A 19,941-nucleotide genomic window follows, 5' to 3' on the forward strand; every position below is an offset into this window, starting at 1 on the left:
AACTTGGCTATCCAAAGCATTTTACAGAAGAATCAAAACCAAGATATAGGACTGATGTGATAATGTATGCAGGTATGTGTTTGTTCATATATAAATTTTCAACGTGAACATATATAATAAAGTTAAAATGGCGAGGGTGATAATGTAATGCTGAGCAAACAACAATAGCATAGCCAAACAACTCTATATAAGATATACCAACTTGCCAGTTGCCATTCCTCAATTATCAAGATCACAGTAGATAGGATTGGCCTCAAGCTGCTCTGCAAACTTCTCAAGGATTTCTTTCACAAGTTCCCTAAATACATCTTCTGATTCTGCAGCACATTTTCCGCTCTCTACATCAGCAAATACTGCATCATAAAGAAGGATCACTGCTTCGTTGGCTTCTGATGGTGGCAAGCCCAACTCTTTTCCATTTTCTTCAAGGAAACCCCTGATTATTTCTGTATTCTTTTGGTCATCCTTCTTTCTATGCAACATCTTCTCCGTGACATTGTTCAGTTGCTTCTCATCGGTCAAAAGCTGCAATTATTAATTTAGAGTTCATAAGAATTTACATAATACAACAAACATGTATTTTATAATACAATAGTTAAAAAGTGCTCGAGTCAAGGTCCATTTTGAGCCAACAAGTTGCAGACATTGAATTTCTTCAAATAGAAGAGCTTAACTAGCAAGATTTGAAAACATAATGTTTTTTTAACTTACTATTCAAGTATTAATTAGTCTGAGCCTTCAGATTAATGTTATCAAATTTTCCTATAGGAGTGTCATTGGTCAGCTGCAGCTCCACTAATTACTTGGATAACCAGCATATTCTTTCCAAATACAGTAGCTATTGGCCAGACTGAGCTAATTATCCAACAAGCTGGACAAGCTTGCATTTTAATCAAGTTACTGAAACCCAATATCCCAATTTCAGAAGGTACTTCAGCATCTCTTGTATACCTATGCATGTCCTAAATGTTGCCAAAATCTTACATTATTTCAAACTTCTGACACAATGTCAAATCAAGAGCATTCCCTTGTTCACATACTTCTAGGTTCTGAATTTATCATAACAAATAAAGTTGAAGCCAGAAGGATACAAAAAACATGTAATACCCGGCTAGACTCCGGTATCGGAATTCCTACCGTCCGGTGGAATCTCGGATGTCGGAAACCTCTAGAAGGGTAAAAACATGTTTTTATAAAATGTTTTCATGTATTTTATGGTTTTAAGTAAGAAAGAAATTAAGTTTTGAATGAAAAAGACCATTGAGGGAAATCCAGATTCGGCCGCCGAACCTCATGTTCGGCCGCTGAACATGCATGAGTTTTGAAATCACCTTCGGCTTCCGAAAGTGGCCTGGCCAGTCACCTATAAAAGGATCCATGGCCGAAAATGGGCGAGCTTTCTCCCCTATTTTCGGCCAATGGTGAGTCCATGCCCTCCCATGGTTGGTTTTGATGATTTTCCTCAAATCTTTCAAGTTTTAACAAGTTTTAACTTGGTTTTGAAGATTTTTGAAGCTAAGATCAAGTTTTGCAGCTTGGAGGTCCAAGGAGCTAGATTTCTCCCATCTCCAAGTTAGGATCGTCTCTCCTCTCGATCTTCAAGAGGTAAGCTTAGATCCTACCTTTCTTGTATGTTTTAAGCAAGTTTTGAGGGGTTATGGGGTAGAAATGCATATTTAGGTTAATGTTGAGTTTATGGATAATGTGTGTTGTATGAGTTGTTATATGTGTTTGTGTTGGGGTTTAGGTTAGTTTGAGACCCCTATATGCTTATTTGCTTGTGTATGCATGTTGTAGAATAGCTAAATGCATGTTTGAATGGTTTGGGAGGCAAAATGTGCATGAGGAGGATGAGTTCTGCCCTTTGGAAGAACTCAGGTTCGGCAGCCGAACCTGCCTGTGGAGGCAAGCTTTCGGCTGCCGAACCCTGCCCCCGAAAGTTGGACTTTCGGCTCTGGAAGGGAGTTTCGGCCGCTGAAGGTGCCGCCGAACATGCACAAGTTTCGGCTCTGGAACCACTTTCGGCCGCCGAAGGTGCTGCCGAAAGTGGCTGAGTTTCGACTCTGGAGGGACTTTCAGCCGCCGAACCTGCCGCCGAAAGTGCCCTGTTCAGCCTTCCTTTGCATGCTTTCCATGATTGTTTTAAGATGTTTTAGGGGGTTTTTGGGGAGTAGTTTAGAGTCATGTTCATGTATGTTTAGTCCCTCATTTGAGTCCACCTGTGTAGGTTCGGACCCGAGGAACCGATAACCCCAGCAGTGAGATAGCTGCTTCAGTGTCTTTTCAGAGCTAGCCTGAGGTGAGTAGAATGGATCTTTACGTTTCAAAGTAAATAAATTTAGAGCATGTTCATGCATCACAAATGCCATGTGATATATTAGGATGTTTGCATTAGAATTCACGAATATGTTGCATTGCATAATATAATGTTGATGTGGATGGGTGTTGAATGATCCATTAGCCCTCGTATGATGACATGATATGATATGATATGGTATGGTATGTAAGACCAGTGAGGCCCATTCTACGCCCCTGGTACGATGTAAGAGAAAGACCAGTGAGGCCCATTCTACGCCCCTGGTACGATGTAAGAGAAAGACCAGTGAGGCTCATACTACGCCCCTGGCATATTGGAATGTTATTGGAATGTTATGTTATATTATGTAAGAGAAAGACCAGTGAGACCCATGCTACGCCCCTGACACTATTGGAATGTGTAAAGGGCTATTGGTGACAAGTCCATCCTTGATGTGATATGTTTGTGATGTGATGCATTTCATGAAAGCATGAATTTTAATATAATATTTTTACTATTCTGCTCACTGGACTCTAATAGCTCACCCCATTCCCTTAATCCCCCAGGTTTGCAAGTACGGGATAGATCAGAAAGTCAATAAGAGTAAAGTCATGTTTTATATAATAGCTAGCTGTGGACATAAGAAAGACATTGTAATGTAAAGTATAGTAATGTAGTGTAATGTAATGATGTTTATTGAGGATTAGAGTTGTACTTGACCCTAGTATGTTGGTTAATCCCTTTTTGGTATATGATCTTCTTTTTATGAAATGTTTTATTGATGTTTATGTAAGCCAAACTTAATGTATGATATGTTGCCCCATTGGAGCATTTGATGAGGGCTCCAGTGTGGGGTTTTATGTTTATGAGTTTGTGCATGCACAGGTTAAGCTTGGTAAATGAAAGAAAAAGTTTAAAGTTTTATGTATATGTTTGATCATGTATGAGATTTAACAGGTATAGAGGATGTATGTTAGGCTTGCTACGGGTCCCGGCGGCCTTATGCCGATCTGAATCCTAGCGCCGGTAGCGGTCCGGTTTCTGAGTTATTACAAAACATGCCATATAGAGAATTAATTCATTATCAGATCAACAAACAAGACATTCAAAGAATGAATGTTGATCAATCCCACAAAAAATTTAGCATTAATAAACAAATGTATTTTGCAATACTAACATTCACTGGATCAATAACTCGAGGATACATTGACATACCTTTCTTAGCTTAGAACCATTAACAATCTTAATGTTATGGATAACAGCAACAGGTTTTTGAGCCAAAGTATCAGCAACTTCTTGTAGAATATGCTGAAGTAACTCAGCAAACTGTGATTGGCCCAATTCTTCTTCTCCCTCTGCTCCATGCCTCTTTAAGATGTCATTTAGCAGAGGAAATTCTGTTGAATCACATCTTACATTCATCAAAATTCATGAAGTTTGAAAAACATATTCTTTGGACAAATAGACAGCACTGACAAGATACAAAATTAAACTCTTAATACACAGTAAAAAATAATGCTTTATTCAAAAACTATCAAGCCAATACAACACAAATGCCAAAGCCAGAGCAGATAACATCAAAACAAAATCAATTGTTTATACTCTGAATAGCCATATCAATAGCCCTGTACATATTCAACTTTCATTTGCAACAAAAAGCAGCAATACCAATACAAAGCTAAGCATTCAAGAGGACCACCAAAATTACATAGCAAAAAGGAAATGGTTAAAGAAGCGAACCTTCAAAAGGAGGAATACCCATTTCAACTCCCATGTGAACAAGCGCATTCCTTATCTCTCCCTTGCTGATCTTTCCCTTGTCTTTAGTATCTAAATCAGTGAATATATTCTCCGATAACATTGCAAAATCGTCTTCGTCCTCCAAAAACAGCCGCAGAGTATTCCCATCCAAAATCGACACCACTAATGGATTATCTAAACACGGTAATCCGAAAAAAAAAATATATAAGTTACATATATGTACATGGGAAGATAGATAAATATATAGATCAATTGGTGAAAAAATATTATACCTTTTAGTTCATCGGCTATGGCAGTGATATAGTCATTGAGTTTAGAAGTTGCAGCTTCACGGATGAGTTCGGAATGCCGGAAACTGACGTCATCATCAACATTGACGCGACGGAGAGCGGAGGACTTGAGACATGGAGGCAATGAGAGACCAAAGAGTGCGTCAGAGGCTTTGGATTCAGCCCAATCGAGGACCTGAGCTCCGGTGAGAGTGACCTCGGAGTCCGGCAAGGACACCTGGAGCGATCTGAGATGGCTTCCGTCTAGGACAGTCATGCCACCATCAACCATTTTTTTTTCCTTGGCCGTGTCTGACAGGGAGTTTGAAATCGGAGGTTTCGGTTTGGAGAAGACAATGACTAGAAATCGCAAAGGCTTGGATGCGGTCTTTATAAAGACCAGTTAGGTGGCAAATGCTATGTTTCTTTGAGATTCTGTTTGGCACTTTGATTTCACCCATATTTCAAAAATGCCACTCATCTCTTGTTTTTAAATTATAATAATAATATCATAAAAAAACAATTTAGGGAGGGGAAAAGGGACCTTTATAATGGAAAAGGGCAAACCTACAATATAGGTTGGAAATAAAAATTTTTTGAAAAAAAAAAAGATTAAAAAAGAGTCTTTTTGCTCAACTTTAGAGAGCGTTTTAGCGTGTAGACTGTAAAAGTGGAGACACAAATGAAAGTTATACGCCTGTTTGGTTGGAAAAAGCGTTACTTGAGAATGAATGGAAGAGGAATCAAGGTATGTTTTCCACCTAAATTCCAAAATTTACCCTCTCTTGTCTTTAGTCAATGAATACAAATCCAAGGATTTTTTAACCCCCCCATAGAATATATATATATATATATATATATATATACTCCCTCGTCTTCCCTGCCGAAAACGCAAAGCAAAGGGAGGATTTGGAAATTCCTTCCAAACAATTCCCAGGAATAGCAAATCTGGTAATTAGCAAAGAAAGGCATGGCAAAAGTATAAAGAGGGGGTGAGGATTTGGTGGGGCCAAGCATAATTCAATTGGTGGGAGAGCGGGGACACCCTCACGAATCATTTCCTGCGTTCACGCGCATAACCATTAATTTTCCCACGAGATCCTAACCCCTCTCTTAAGTTGACAAAAATGCCCCTGTTCCTTTGGAGGACCCACAGAGACTTGTATTATTATAATAAATAAATAATAATAATACTGAGCTTTTTTGTTTTTTAATCGAAGGCTGTTTAGTTTTTTTTTTTTTGTTTTTTTTTAAATAAGGCTGTTTAGCATACTATATAAAATACTAAAAATTTTTAATATTATTTTAAAATATTTTTATTATTTTTAATTGAAAATTTAAATATTTTCTTTCAAATATATTTATATATACAGACACGTACAGTAAATAAAATATAATTAAAATTAATTTTTATTTAAATATTAAATTTTTTAAAAAAATATAACTAGAGTGCGTCCCACAAATTTAGCATGATGATAAATATATCTGAGTAAATATGAAAAATTTTAGATTTTATTCTTCCAATATTTGATATTCATTTAAAAAGAATTAAAATGCCTCTACATCAATTTACATCTCAAAAAATGGTTAGATTTCTGAAAGAAGAAATGTCAATTAGGATATTAATAAATGAATTGTAAATCCCTTTGTTCGTAAATATTAAAAAAGATACTAAGTTATTACCAATTAGTTAATGATTTCAAGATAATCGGCTCTTTTGGATGATAATTGTCATTATTACAATATTAATTTTAACTAAATTTTATATAGGTGAGTTGTTACATTCTATTCCACAGTAATTAAAAAAATATATTAATGGAATGGAGAAAAATAAATATATAATTTAATGCTGTAATTGGAGATGAATCATGTACGATATGACAATGAATCAAATTTAATGATTTGATGCTTTATCTTATAAATGAATATAGTAAATTGAATTCTTACTTTTATTATGCTAATGGAAATCATGCATTACTTTCAAAGGAAGAATATATATATGATTTGGATAGATTTCTCTGAAAATAAGTATGTTTGTATTTTTTTTCTTAAAAAAATTATTAGATAAACTGCAATTTAATTCCTCTGATTTAGTGAAATACAACTTTTCATCTCTCTGTTTAAAAAAATCTTTAATTTAATCATTCACATTTAAAAAAACTGCAAAATAGTCCCTACCGTCAAATTTTCAGTTAACCTTCCATTTATTTTAATAAAAATGACTAAATTACCATTTCTTCCTCCTCCTCCTCCTCCTCCTACTTTCATCATTATCATTAGAACTTTTATCATTAGAACTTTCTCTTATAATTAAATCGCTATCACTCGTTCATTTTCATTAAAATAAACGGAAGGTTAACTGAAAATTTGATGGTATAGACTATTTTGTAATTTTTTTAAATGTGAATGATTAAATTGAAGGTTTTTTAAAACAGAGGGACAAAAAGTTGTATTTCACTAAACCAGAGGGACTAAATTACAGTTTATCCAAAATTATTTTATAATTATTTTGTGAAATGTATTAATAAATTGCTAAATTTTTTATCTTCAAAAAATTTATACAATTGTTAATATTTTTTATTAGTAATTATGTATAATTTATTATTTTAATTTAAAATATTTAAAAAAATTATGCACAGTTTGTTGAATCATATATCGATTTGAAATAGAATAATATATTTTTTATAAGAATTTTAGACAACTTCAAGCAAGTGAATTGGATTTAATTCAAATTTTATTTTAAAAAAATAAATTAAATTGTATCATACATGTATTAGTTTTAATTATGAATTTGTGTTAATTTAAATTAGTATTTTTTTTTGAGTAAAGTAAAATCAATCAATGTATTTTAACACATTTAATATAAAAGTTTATTAAAAGATCATTTTAAATACTGAGCCAAACTATGTTATTATTAAGAATTTGGAACAAATTATGAATAATTCATGACTTTTATTAATTAGCTTGTAAGGTTTACTCATCAGAGCATCATGAGAAGTCCCTGTTTGCTCATGTTGTTAATAAAGGTCTAACCATTTTAAAGAATTTTTCGGATTACCAATAAATTTATTCATTGCTAAACTAATAAATTAGATTAACAAATGAAATACCAAACAACTATATTCATTACAATTGATCTATAAAAAGTCCTTCTTCTATTTTGTTAGATTGAGAAATTAACTCGTTCATTTTTTTTTTAGTTTAGATTTTTAATTCTATTTTTTTTACCGTACTATTGACTTCGATCGAAAAAATCGATCTTTTCCTTGTTGATAGTTGATTCACTCTCACCATCACCGGGTGATTGTTGGTAAATTTTTTAGATAAATCAGAGTTTTATAAGAGAGAATGCCATGTAGATCTATCTTTTAGTTGTTATTATTAATTTTTTTTTTTATATTTGTAAATTTGTATTTCAAGAAACAATTGTCTTAGAAGAGTGTGCTTTCAACCTATTGTGTCAGAAGAGAAGGTCATTCCAAAGAATAAAGAGTCTACTATCCATCTTGGCTGCTCCCTTGGGCTATTAAATACTCAAAAGTCGTGGGCTTTGACCTTTGCCTTAATTTTTTCTCCTTCCTCACATTTGTGGAAACCTTTTAAAGTTCTTTTTTCTGAGTTTTGGTATGAATGTTTTCATGGACTGGGTGTTTAGATCTCCATAATCTAGGTGTTGATGGTCGTCGTGGTTCAAGAATAACAATTTTTTTTTAGTTTCATTGAGTGTTTTAACGGCCTTATGGCCTATTGTAGGAGGAGTTTGTCACCTCTACGATTTTCATCGCTTCTCCAAAAGGAGTGACGTAGATCCTTTCTTGCATCGGTTTTCTATCGATTTCAATTAGATTCAAATTTTTTCAATGGGTTTTGTGTGTTATTTTTCTAGATTTCAGAGGCTTTTTTTTTTAATTTTAATTTTATATTCGTATTAGATTTTATCTTTTTCGATCAATAAATTATCTTATCTTTAAAAAAAAAAATCATTTACAGCAATTTTCTTTTAGTCTAATGGCTGGTTAAAGACATATTACTTACATGAAGTTTCTATTAATGAACTAAAAAAAATCCTATTAAATAATGTTAACTTTTTAATAGCGATTAATTATTTTAATATGTAGTAAATATTTAAAAAATAAAAAAATAAATTTTGATAATATATATTCTCATCATTCAAATACTAATCTAAATTCTAAATACTAAACATTACCTTAAAAGTTGTGGCTGATCATTCATAATATCAGTTGGCATTGAATTTTAAAATTATAATTAAACGTGTCCTTAGTTGGTCAGAAAACAATTATATATATATATATGATTAAAAGATGGGGGGTGGAATATCTTTGAGAATCACATATTTTACAAGCTTCTGACGACTTGGAATTAATCATACTTAAGAATTTGACTTGCTGATATAATTATGGTGGAGCTAAGTTTGATTAATGGCAAGGAGAAGAGGAGGAGGCAGACAGCTGATTCAGTCTAATTAAAAACTTTACCTCGGCCGGCCTTTTCTCTTGTCTGGAACCTTTAGGTTTTTGAGAATGCTTAATAGAAAATGTAAGAGTGTTGAACCCCAAAACATACGGTGGTCTCTGCTCTGAAGAATTTTTCCCTATCAGACAAAAATGCTTTAGGCTCAAACAGTTATCTAAAGACCTGCCCATTTCACATTAACTTCCTTAATTCACTCAATTAATTAATAAGATTATTTTTTTGAAATGAGAATCGGAAATTAAATAATATAACTTACGACTTCTCAAATTTATTCAAATGTATTTACCATCAGTGAGTGCACTCGCATTAATATAATTTCTTTAAAAAACGAGATAGTAGTTATTGATAGATAGGGTGCAGTGTTAATTGTAAATTAGCTTACAATTTTGAAAAATCAAGTCAATCAACCCATGACTATAGACTTTTGATTTTCATTAGTCTTCCTTAATTGTTTTGCTTTTCTTGAATTAAGCCGAATGATTTCTTATCAACATCTATTTTAATTTATTTTTCAAATAATTTAATAAATAAATTATATTTGTCTGCGTCATTTGAGCTCAAGAAATAATAGAGTGTTGAATGGGTCATAATTGATCCGCCCTTGGATTAGTTATGGACGGTTTGATTATGACATTACAAAATACATATTTATTATTTTATTTTTCAAGTAAGAACATCAACTTTCTCATGTTAATTTTCATATCATTAACTTTAGAATTAATTTTAAATCTATAAATAATCCTTAATGTTAATTGAATTAAATAGTTTTAATTAATTTAAAATCAGTTTGCTTTATAATTTTTTTTAGTGGGTAAACAAATAACTAACACATGATGGGATCTAAGTCAGTAGCAAGACTATCATCATTAGCTGTTAATACAGTGTATGTTCCAATCATCAATCTTGAATCATGTCTAATGCAATGTATCTCCAGCAGTAAGACTCACTGCATTTTTAAAAATAATAAATGTGAAAATAATTAGGGTTTTTCCCAAATTTTCGTAAAATTTCCAACCCTAGTTCTTGGCCGTACAATAACAAGACTTTTGGGGCTTTAGTAGACAAAACAGAACTTTGAAAATGAACACCCACGTAGTTCCCAGAAAATATGGACATAATACTAAAATATAAAATTCCAAAACATATGGATTTGACTATGTAGGTGTGTTTCCATTTCTAACCTTTGAATAAAAAAAACTTCTATATAACAGATTGATGGATTGGACAAGTTGAAGCTCTACCCACTTTGGAAAAAATGCATGTCTGAGTTGCTCAAGTAGCTGTGCTTCTAATCTAATCTCAAACTCTCTGATCAGTTCGATCCACAGAGATAAACATGGGAGATGTGTTAACTGAAGAGCAGATTTCTGAGTTTCAAGAAGCTTTTTGTCTGCTAGACAAGGATGGAGATGGTACTCTCTCCTTCATATTGTTTTTTTTTTTGTTAAGTATCATCTCAGCTTGTTGGTGTGATTCTTGTTATGATATGTGTACAGGTCGCATAACATTTGAGGAATTGGCGACTGCAATAAAGTCACTAGACCAAAATCCGACAGAAGAAGAATTGCAGAGTATGATCAATGAAGTTGACGTTGATGGTAATGGAACCATAGAGTTCGGAGAGTTCTTGAATCTTAAGGCAAGGAAAATGAAGGTACCCAAAAATAGCTAGCTAAATAAAGAATTTAATTGATTAATTGTCCCTGGGTCTTAATTCTATGGCTGGTTATAGGAAACTGAAGCAGAAGAGGAATTGAAAGAAGCATTCAAAGTGTTTGACAAGGATCAAGATGGCTACATTTCACCTAATGAGGTAGATTAATATGTTTTTTTTTTAATTAATTTTTGTTTGTCTAAATTCTTTCTGAACTTTACCATGCAGCTGAGGCACGTAATGATAAATTTAGGAGAGAAACTGACAGATGAAGAGGTTGAGCAGATGATTAGAGAAGCTGATTTGGATGGAGATGGGCAAGTTAATTATGAAGAATTTGTAAGAATGATGCTTGCTATTTGATACAAAATCACTGTAATATAATATTCAATTTCCACTCAGAGCTTATAGCTTTAAATAAATTAACATATCAAATCCCATTTATGTGAATGGGTCAATGGTATATATCATATCTATCTATTATTAATTAATTTGTATATCTTTATTCACGTTATACATCTTCAAAAAAAAAAGATTTTCTCCTCCAATTCCCAAAAGAAGTGGGATATATTTCTTCAGGTTTTTGCTTACTTTCCATCAACACTTGGAGCATGGTGAAGAATCAAATAGAATTAAATATATAAAATTGATTTTTACTTCTATATATCTTATTTCAATTTGATTTGATGACCGCCGGGCTTACTCTACTCTGGGCGAGGCCAGGCTCAAGAGGAAAACAATAACCCAAAGCCCATCAAGCCCTCTTTAAGCAAGATCGACCCAGCGTCTCAAGCCTCGATCCAGACGCGCGGGGTAGGCCGGATCCACCATGAGTCTGGGTCCAATGAGAAGAAGTTCAGCCCAGTGAAGTGATGTGAGAAAGAATAGTAGGCCAATCACCTCGCAGCCCTACCCGCATGCGCGCTGGAGAGAATTAAATGGCCGTCTGGCATGAAGAGGAGCCCTGACACATCCGTACGTACGGAGCTGAGTGACAGAGACAACTAGCATTGTAGCATAGAGGCAGATATACATCACGGGTAGACGAAAAGGGAGCTCTCTCTTCTTCCTCCTTCTTCCTGGACTCTATTTTTTTTTTTCTCTCTGCAATTCTTGCCTGTTCATATTACTCTAGTTCATAAAATCTGACTTGAACGTCGGAGGGTCTCCACCGGGGCATCCCCGGTAGACCCCTAACCATTTTTCTTCATTTTGCAGATTTTTTCTTCGAATCAAGTATAAAAGGACCCATACGATAGATTAAGAAGAAAATTAGATCTATTAAATGGAGTGGAGTATGAGGAAAACTAAATTTATCATGAATTATATAATAAAATTGATAATTTGCTTGGCTGCAGTTAGTATCTATTGAACCATGAAATTAATGATTGAGGTTATGGATTAGTTAAAGACATCCTTCAAAACACACAATCCGATAAATATTATATTTGAATTTCATGAAAAATACTTGAGTCGCTATATTTTCTTACTATTTAAATTGATCATTCAAAGGATTCCAGGTTTGCAATTTCCATTTAGAATTCTTACCACTCTCTCATAATCATTTTCAAAACTGCATCGGACTAAGTATATTTGAAAATCTGAAATGTAGAAAAAATATGATTATAGAGTGTATAAATTTAATCCGGGAGATCACGTATTTCTCTTTTATTTTTATTTTTCTTGTTTTTTAATGACACATAACTGCAATTCTGCTATAGTACTATATGCGTATATATTTGTCCATCCTCCTCGTGAGACGCCTATTTAATTTCCTTCCGACGCGCGTGTTGATAGAACTGTGGTATAGTGGGGTCTGCTCTCCTATTTCCCATCACATCAAACGAGTTAGGCTCTCCTTTAGTAGATTTACACTCTCAATCAGTCTGGTCTGTTTTAACCGCGGATTGAATAACATGTTTTGAATCGGTTTGTTTAATAAATTCTAATGAGTTTTGAACTCAGACCGAGCGCTAGAGGGCCAACGATCATCGATACTCATTTGTTTTCTTTACAAATGAGATTTAAAAGTCTTTGAAGATCAAAATTGATTAGTTATTATTATTATTATTATTATTATTATTATTATTATTATTATTATTATATATTTCTTCTGAGTCATCATACTATGTAAAATTCCAAATCTTTTATTGTTCAGGAAATTTCGACGAATTTTTTTCTTTTCTAGAACTCAACAAAGACTATTTTGATCCTTTAAATAATTTAGTTATGAGATTTGTCGTGTTTTGCTTGATAGTAAATGAATGAAAACTACATGAGTTAGCTTAGGGTTCTAAAATATTTCTGTTCTGGATTTGGGGTAATTTTCTAAATATAATACCCGGTTAGAGTCCGGCATCGGAATTCTTGTCGTCCGGTGGAATCCAGGATGTCGGAATTCTCTAGAAGGGAAGATTAATGTTTTTCTAAACTGTTTTGATGTATTTCATCGTTTTACAGCATAAGGAAATGTGTTTGTGAAAGAAAAGAACCAAGGCAGAAAAGCCAGGTTCGGCCGCCGAACATGCATGGTTTTCGGTTTCACGATAGGCCGCCGAAGGTGGTCTGGCCAGCCACCTATAAAAGGCCCTCAGTCGGTTGAAACGATAAGATCACCGTTTCTTTGACTTGCTGAGGTGAGACCCTGTCCTTTTTAGAGCTTTTCTTCATATTTTCATTATCTCATGCAAAGATTTGATTGATTTTCATGGGTTTTTGAAGGTTTTGAGCTAAAAACTTGAGATTGTGAAGTTTGGAGAGTTGCTTCAAAACTCCACGTTAGGATCGTTCATCTTCTTGGTGTCAAGAGGTAAGTGAAGATCCTGATCTTGTTTTTATGTTTTCTGAAGGTTTTATGAGGTTTTGGGAGAGAGTTGCATGAATAGGGTTTAAAGAGAGTTTTTGATGTGTAACAGCCCGGCCCTTTCACCGGCACTGTTACCGTTCACGGCGCAGGGCTATCCCTCGCCTGGCCTGTGCCACCTCGGGCTTTCCACTGGCGTTGTGAACAGCTTTTAACATCCATTCACCCTCACGGGTTCCTGGCAGGATTTGTCCCCTTGGGTTCTCGCATCGCATCCTTCCCCAATTGGATTTGGCCCAAATTTCCCTTTGGAAATTAGGTCGCCTCCCCCACTACTCGAACCCTTGACCTCCCTTTGGTACTCACTCTCACCAGACTATTCCCTTAAAGTGGGAGGTCAAGGGTTCGAGTAGTGGGGGAGGCGACCTAATTTTCAAAGGGAAATTTGGGCCAAATCCACTTGGGGAAGGATGCGATGCGAGAACCCAAGGGGACAAATCCTGCCAGGAACCCGTGAGGGTGAATGGATGTTAAAAGTTGTTCACGACGCCAGTGAAAAGCCCGAGGTGGCACAGGCCAGGCGAGGGATAGCCCTGGGCCGTGAACATTGGAACAATTGGTACTCAATCTCACCAGACTATTCCCTTAAAGTGGGAGGTCAAGGGTTCGAGTAGTGGGGGAGGCGACCTAATTTTCAAAGGGAAATTTGGGCCAAATCCAATTGGGGAAGGATGCGATGCGAGAACCCAAGGGGACAAATCCTGCCAGGAACCCGTGAGGGTGAATGGATGTTAAAAGCTGTTCACGACGCCAGTGGAAAGCCCGAGGTGGCACAGGCCAGGCGAGGGATAGCCCTGGGCCGTGAACGGTAACAGTGCCGGTGAAAGGGCCGGGCTGTTACATGATGTTTTTGTGAGAATAGTTTGTGTATGTGTTGTTCTTTATTGTTTGTTGGGGGTTTTAGCTAGTTTTTGACCCCTTTGAGCATATACTTGGGTGTATGCATGTTGAGGAATTGAGGTGGTTGAGTGTGGGAGAGTTTTGAGCATTTTGGCGTGAGGCAGAGCAAGGTTCTGCCTTGCTGATGAACCCAGCTTCGGCCGCCGAAGAAAGGTTCGGCCGCCGAATGTGCTGAGGAGGTGGCTTCTGCTGCCCAAGCTTGCCCCCGAGCCTTTGGACTTTCGGCTCTGGAGGGGAGTTCGGCCGCCGAAGATGCCGCCGAAGGTTAGAGACTTTCGTCTCTGGAGTGCCTGATAGGCGGTTGTCGAAGCCGTAAAAAATAAACCTATTAAACAATCAACAATAAACTTGTAGATAGTGGCAATAGAGTCGAACCACAGGGAATTGACACTAAAGATCTTCCTAATAATAACCAGGATAAGTAAATAACAAATAATTAAAAGAGGGGGTTTTGAGTTGATAGATTAACACTAAATAGCAAAAGAAAGCAATAATTTAAAGATGAGTAAATCAATGGATGAAAAGCTTCTAGTTGAAGTATGGATCTTTTTCAGATTGTTTAGAATTGATCATTGATTCTTTAACTCTCCTATTTATTCCAATAAATTAGTTTTGGATGTGGAAGACGCTTCTCACAATCCAAATTCCTCCTTAGTTCTAGTTTGATTAGGAAACGTTCGCTAATCAAACACTAATCAACAAGTTGCCAAGGAACGTCCTTGGGGCATTGTAGCATCGAACAACTGTTGACTGCATTAAGACTTAGAGAAACCCAATTCTATCCTTGCCAACCGCGTGGTCAAGTTTAGATTATGCAATTTGATTAAATGTGTATTTGAACAACCTAAGCAATTACGGACCTAAATCATTCAAACAATATTACTTAAGCAATTTAAAAGCAATGGGCCCTTATTGATTCTAAAAGCAAAGTAATATTTATGGAAAGCTCAAATTGCATAAATATTGAAAATAAATAGAAGTTTAACAATGGAGATTTAAATCTCCCAATTCATCACAAAATCTGAAATTCACCAACTTCAACTAGAAAAGAAAGTGTTTAGCCACTCATGGTGGACTAAATATACAAAAAGATGAAAAGAAAAGAAAAAGGAAGATGCTGGAGAGTTTCTGGCGAGTTGAGTTGCTGATCAGAGGATGATTTTCTGGTTTGGAAGTCCTCCTTTTATAGCTGAAGAATTCTCTCATCTAGGGTTTTGAAATCCCCTTTTTGATTTGGTGTTGGACTCCTCTTTTGATGTTGAATTTAATTGCAATTGGATTTCCTTGGATGAGAAGCTCTTTCGTGGCTCTTGGATTTGTGTTGGAAGTGATTGGATTGGATTTAGACTTCTGAAAATTCGGATTTCTGTTTGCTGCCAATTTTCCCGCTCTGCTGCAATTTTCTGCTGTCAAAGTGATTTGCCCGGTGCTTTGACCAGTTTCTTCAAGTGATTGGGCAAATCACTGACCAGATCGCTTCTCTGTGAGTCAGTCCTCTGTGTCTCTGCGAGTGATTTGACCAGTGATCTTCGAGTTTCTTGGGCAAATCACTGCCCATATCACTGCTATCTGTTGCCTCCGGGTTTCTGCCTTAGCTTGATCAGAGCAGTGATTGGAGCAGATTTTTGGGCAAATCACTGGGCAGATCACCTTTTTGTAAATTTTCTGCACTTTTTCTCCAATTTTCCAATTTCTTCCTTTTCTGTAAAAACAAGATAAAAACCATAAATTAAACTAAAAAATGTGTAAATAAGCAATAATAATTATGATAAAAATGTGGCTAAATTATGCTTGATCAAATACCCCCACACCTAGCTTTTTGCTTGTCCTCAAGCAACAAATAACTTAGCCAATCAAGCCCCCTTTTTCCTTAGAGCCTAAGTACCACTTAATCAACCCCCCCTAGACTCCTAATTTGAATTATCACAGTATAGAGTACATGCACTAAGGTCATCCTCTCCTTTCCTTGTTTCCTTTCACCTACCATGGTCAAGAGAAAGGTTTTTGGCTCAATCATGCTTATTCCTTTATGTTAGTTTTAATGCAACCCCTAGGAGTGACTTGCCCCTTTTCTTCTCTATTTCTTTTTATTTTTGTTTTTATTTTCAGCAGCACTTATTCTTATCCTTGCCTGAAAAAGTCACTAACCTTTTTACGCGATTGTGTACATGGGTGATACACCCCCGGTTACTCAGTTAGTCACTTGTTCAAGTGGCTACTAGCTCTGTTCATAGTCTAGACCATCGAAACTTATTTGCTTGAAAAAATTACTGACCTTTTTACGCGATTGTGTACATGGGTGATACACCCCCGGTTACTCAGTCAGTAACTTCTCCAAGTGGCTTTTAGGCACAGTTCATAGTTTTAGACCATTGGAACAGGTTTATGATTTGTGCTTTGTGCTGATTTTTTCTTATGATAGTTTGGGCAAATCAACTCATAGGGAGTTACACTAGCTTTATGTTTGCATGCATTTGTATTTTTATTTCTCTTGACCTTAGCACATTTAAGGATTCAATTCAAGAGAAAAACTCCCTAAGTGAAGGTAACATACTGTGAATGATTCAATTTAGGCTTAAAGGGGTGGCAAATCAATGGGGTCATGAGATAAGGAAACTCTTTCAACCTTGTTATCTATGTTGAGTAGAGCAATTAGCTAAGATAAAATTCTGTGTGTGTGTGCAAAAAGTGAAAAAAATTCTGGTGCGTGCAAAAAGGGGTAAGAACAATGCAAAAAGAAACAAAAAGAAACAAATAAAAAGAAACAAAAAGATGATGGAATCGATGCAAAAATAACCTAACAGTACCCCCACACCTAGTCCAAACATTGTCCTCAATGTAAAACATATAAAGGAAAAATTTAAGAATGAAAGGGAAAGGGACTTCCTGGCCTGGGGGTGATTTGACCAGTGACTTGGGCAAGCACCGGGCAAATCACTGGGCAAATCGCTATCTGTCACGGTTCTGGGGCAGAAAGTGTTGAACCAGCAGCTGCCACATGCTTTCCATGTGTTGCATCCTGTCTTGAGCCTCCACCGAATGGTCTTGAGGTGCCTTTTATGTCCTCCAAGGTCCACCCAATTGCCTTTTTGTGTTTCCTCAATACATCAAGGAGCTTTTCCTCTTCTTCTTGGCTGAGCTGGTTGGAAATAATTACTGGAAGTGTATTTCCAGCTCCCAAGTAGGCATATTTGAGGTGGCTAGGCAAGGGTTTCAGTTCTGGTGTAGTTGCTGTCTGTGCTGATTTCTGCTCTTTGCTGTCTGATTTGGGCTGTGATTTGAGCAGATTTTCTGGTATTCTGGGCAAATCACTGGGCAAATCACTCACTTCCAGCAAGTTACAGCAGTCTGTTGTTTTCTTTGTTTCAGTGATGTTGCTGTCCACTTCTTCTCTCCTGCAAAGACCTTCATAGAGTAAGTTTTCTTGATCAAAATCAAAAATTTCTTGACTTAAATCATCAATTATATCAAGGCCATAAACAGGAGAAACATCATTGGGGAATTTCATGGCATCATAAACATTAAATTTTATAATTTCCCCTTCAAACTCCATGGTCAATGTGCCATCATGCACATCAATTTTTGTTCTTGCTGTGCTCAAGAATGGTCTCCCAAGTAAGATATCAGAGGTGATGTTGCCCTTGTCCTCCTCCATGTCAATCACATAAAAATCAGTTGGGAAGACTAGTTGGTCCACTTGCACCAACACATCTTCAAGCACTCCCTTGGGGTAGACAATGGATCGGTCAGCCAATTGGATCACAATGTTGGTGCCTTTGAGTGTACTTGCATTTAACAAGTTAAAAATAGACAGAGGCATGACATTTATTGAAGCTCCAAGGTCACACATGGCCTTCTTTATTCCCACATTGCCTATTTTGCATGAAACCGCAAACATTCCTCTATCCTTGCATTTGACTGGTAGTTTCCTTCGGTTGGTGCATAGCTCTTTGAGAAACTTGGCATACCTTGGAATTTGTTTTACAGCATCAAGTAGGGGAATGTTGATTTCCACTTTGCGGAGTGTCTCAAATATCTCTTTTTCCTCTTTCTCCTTTTGGGACCTTGCAAATCTCTTTGGGAAGGGAGGAGGTACCTTGAATTTCTCCATAGGTTGCTGTTTCTGCCTTTGGCTGGATTCTGCCTGGTCTGTTGATTTGGGCAAATCACTGTCTGCCTTCTCTGGAGAATTGGGCAAATCACTGCTGGACAGCTTAGTTTGCCCAGCGATCGGGTCAGTTTCTACAAGCAAACTGGGCAAATCACTGCCCTGATCACTTTCTGGCAGAATTTCTTCCACGCGCTGTTTTTGCACTTTTTCAGCCCTATTGTCTTGCAACTCCTTTCCACTCCTCAATGTGATGGCACTAGCATTTTGTCTTGGATTTACCTCAGTTTGGGAAGGTAGCTTTCCTTGTGATTCAATTTTGTTCAAGGATGAAGCCATTTGCCCCATTTGTTTCTCAAGATTCTGCACAGTATTTGCCAAATTTTTCACAATCTCTTCAAGAGATGTATTAGAGTTTTGAGGTGCAGCTTGAGCTTGGTTCCTTTGCTGATAGCTTGGATATTGCTGTCCCCTTGCATAACTAAAATTTGGATGGTCCCTCCAACCTGGATTATAAGTATTTGCATAGGGATCATACCTTCTTTGCCCATTAAAGCCTCCAACCGCATTGACTTGCTGGTCCTCCTCTTGAAGGGAAGGACATAGATCAGTTGGGTGGTTGTTGGCACATATTCCACATGTCTTGGGCTGCTGAATCTGCTGGACTTGTTGGGTTTGACTCACAACAAGGCTACGGACAGCATTGGTGAGTTCAGAAAGTTGGGATGATAAAATGGAATTACTCACCTCATTCACATTCCTTGTTGGCAGCTTTTGGTCTCCAAATTGTTGAGAAGCTGCAGCCATGGAGGAAATCAAGTCCCTCATCTCTCGAGGTGATTTTTTTTCAATTGTTCCTCCACAGGCTGCGTCAATAAATTTTCTCTCCGAGGGTAGCAAACCTCCATAGAAGTACTCAATGAGAGATTGGTCAGAAATATCATGCCGAGGGCAGCTTGTGCACAACTTTTTGAACCTCTCCCAGTACTCATACAAACCTTCAGAGTGCTTTTACTTTATGCCACTTATTTCTCGACGGATGCCTATGGCTTTTGAGGTTGGAAAGAATTTTCTCAAGAATGCTCTTACCATATCAGCCCATGATGTGATGGATCCCGGTGGCAAGTAGAATAGCCATTCTTTGGCATAGTCTTCAAGGGAAAAAGGGAAAGCTCTAAGCTTGATATCATCTTCTGGAATGCCTTGAGGTCTCATAGTTGAGCACACAACGTGGAATGCCTTCAAATGCTTGTGAGGATCTTCATTTTCTAGGCCTCTGAATTTAGGAAGGAGATGAATCAGACCTGTTCTTAGCTCAAATGGTGCTGTCAATAGGGGATATTCAATGCATAAGGGTGCTTGATCTCCTGCTGGTTCAGCCAACTCTCCGAGAGTTCTTTCCCGTGGCTGAGGTGCTTGAATGGGCACGTTTCCAGCTTGAATTTCAGCTTCTACATGTGCAGCAGGTGGTGCTGCCATTGCTGGATTTTCTGCCATGACCAGAAATTCAGTTTCTGGGAAAAATTCTGTTGTAGCAGGTGCGGTGATGGAAGTTTCTGCTGGTGCAGAAATTTCTTCAGCAGGGGCAGTAGGTGG

The 19,941-nt window shown here is 36.6% G+C and overlaps 2 protein-coding genes across 3 annotated transcripts; one reads left to right on the forward strand and one right to left on the reverse strand.

Moving 5' to 3' along the window:
- Window positions 1-35: 35 nt before the first annotated feature.
- Window positions 36-4,697, reverse strand: LOC110622113. The gene is made up of 4 exons (XM_021766508.2): window positions 4,330-4,697; window positions 4,037-4,231; window positions 3,512-3,693; window positions 36-525 (listed from the first exon to the last, which is right to left on the reverse strand). Exons 1-4 carry the CDS (start codon window positions 4,616-4,618, stop codon window positions 220-222), a joined length of 972 nt encoding a protein of 323 aa, XP_021622200.1. The 5' UTR covers window positions 4,619-4,697; the 3' UTR covers window positions 36-219.
- A 5,370-nt stretch (window positions 4,698-10,067) lies between these two features.
- Window positions 10,068-11,740, forward strand: LOC110623537 (calmodulin-like protein 11). Of its 2 annotated transcripts, XM_021768522.2 has the most exons (4): window positions 10,068-10,232; window positions 10,317-10,474; window positions 10,553-10,633; window positions 10,703-11,735. In XM_021768522.2, the coding sequence occupies exons 1-4, from the start codon at window positions 10,157-10,159 to the stop codon at window positions 10,835-10,837; spliced, it is 450 nt and encodes a 149-aa protein (XP_021624214.1). In that variant the 5' UTR covers window positions 10,068-10,156; the 3' UTR covers window positions 10,838-11,735. The 2 variants fall into 2 exon arrangements, with proteins under 2 accessions (XP_021624214.1, XP_021624213.1); XM_021768521.2 differs by having other exon boundaries at window positions 10,068-10,474; window positions 10,703-11,740.
- The last annotated feature ends 8,201 nt before the right edge of the window (window positions 11,741-19,941 follow it).

Source organism: Manihot esculenta, chromosome 9 (assembly GCF_001659605.2).
Source record: "Manihot esculenta cultivar AM560-2 chromosome 9, M.esculenta_v8, whole genome shotgun sequence".
NCBI classification, from domain to species: Eukaryota; Viridiplantae; Streptophyta; class Magnoliopsida; order Malpighiales; family Euphorbiaceae; genus Manihot; species Manihot esculenta.

What these genes read in the sequence shown, in the direction of transcription:
- LOC110623537 (XM_021768521.2), top strand. Translation starts at nt 10,157, where the DNA reads ATGGGAGATGTGTTAACTGAAGAGCAGATTTCTGAGTTTCAAGAAGCT. An exon ending in TTAAGGCAAGGAAAATGAAG is followed by an intron (nt 10,475 to 10,552) that starts GTACCCAAAAAT and finishes GGCTGGTTATAG; the next exon opens with GAAACTGAAGCAGAAGAGGA. An exon ending in GCTACATTTCACCTAATGAG is followed by an intron (nt 10,634 to 10,702) that starts GTAGATTAATAT and finishes TTTACCATGCAG; the next exon opens with CTGAGGCACGTAATGATAAA.
- LOC110622113 (XM_021766508.2), bottom strand. Translation starts at nt 4,618, where the DNA reads ATGGTTGATGGTGGCATGACTGTCCTAGACGGAAGCCATCTCAGATCG. An exon ending in GGGTATTCCTCCTTTTGAAG is followed by an intron (nt 3,694 to 4,036) that starts GTTCGCTTCTTT and finishes GTGATTCAACAG; the next exon opens with AATTTCCTCTGCTAAATGAC. An exon ending in ATGGTTCTAAGCTAAGAAAG is followed by an intron (nt 526 to 3,511) that starts GTATGTCAATGT and finishes TAATAATTGCAG; the next exon opens with CTTTTGACCGATGAGAAGCA.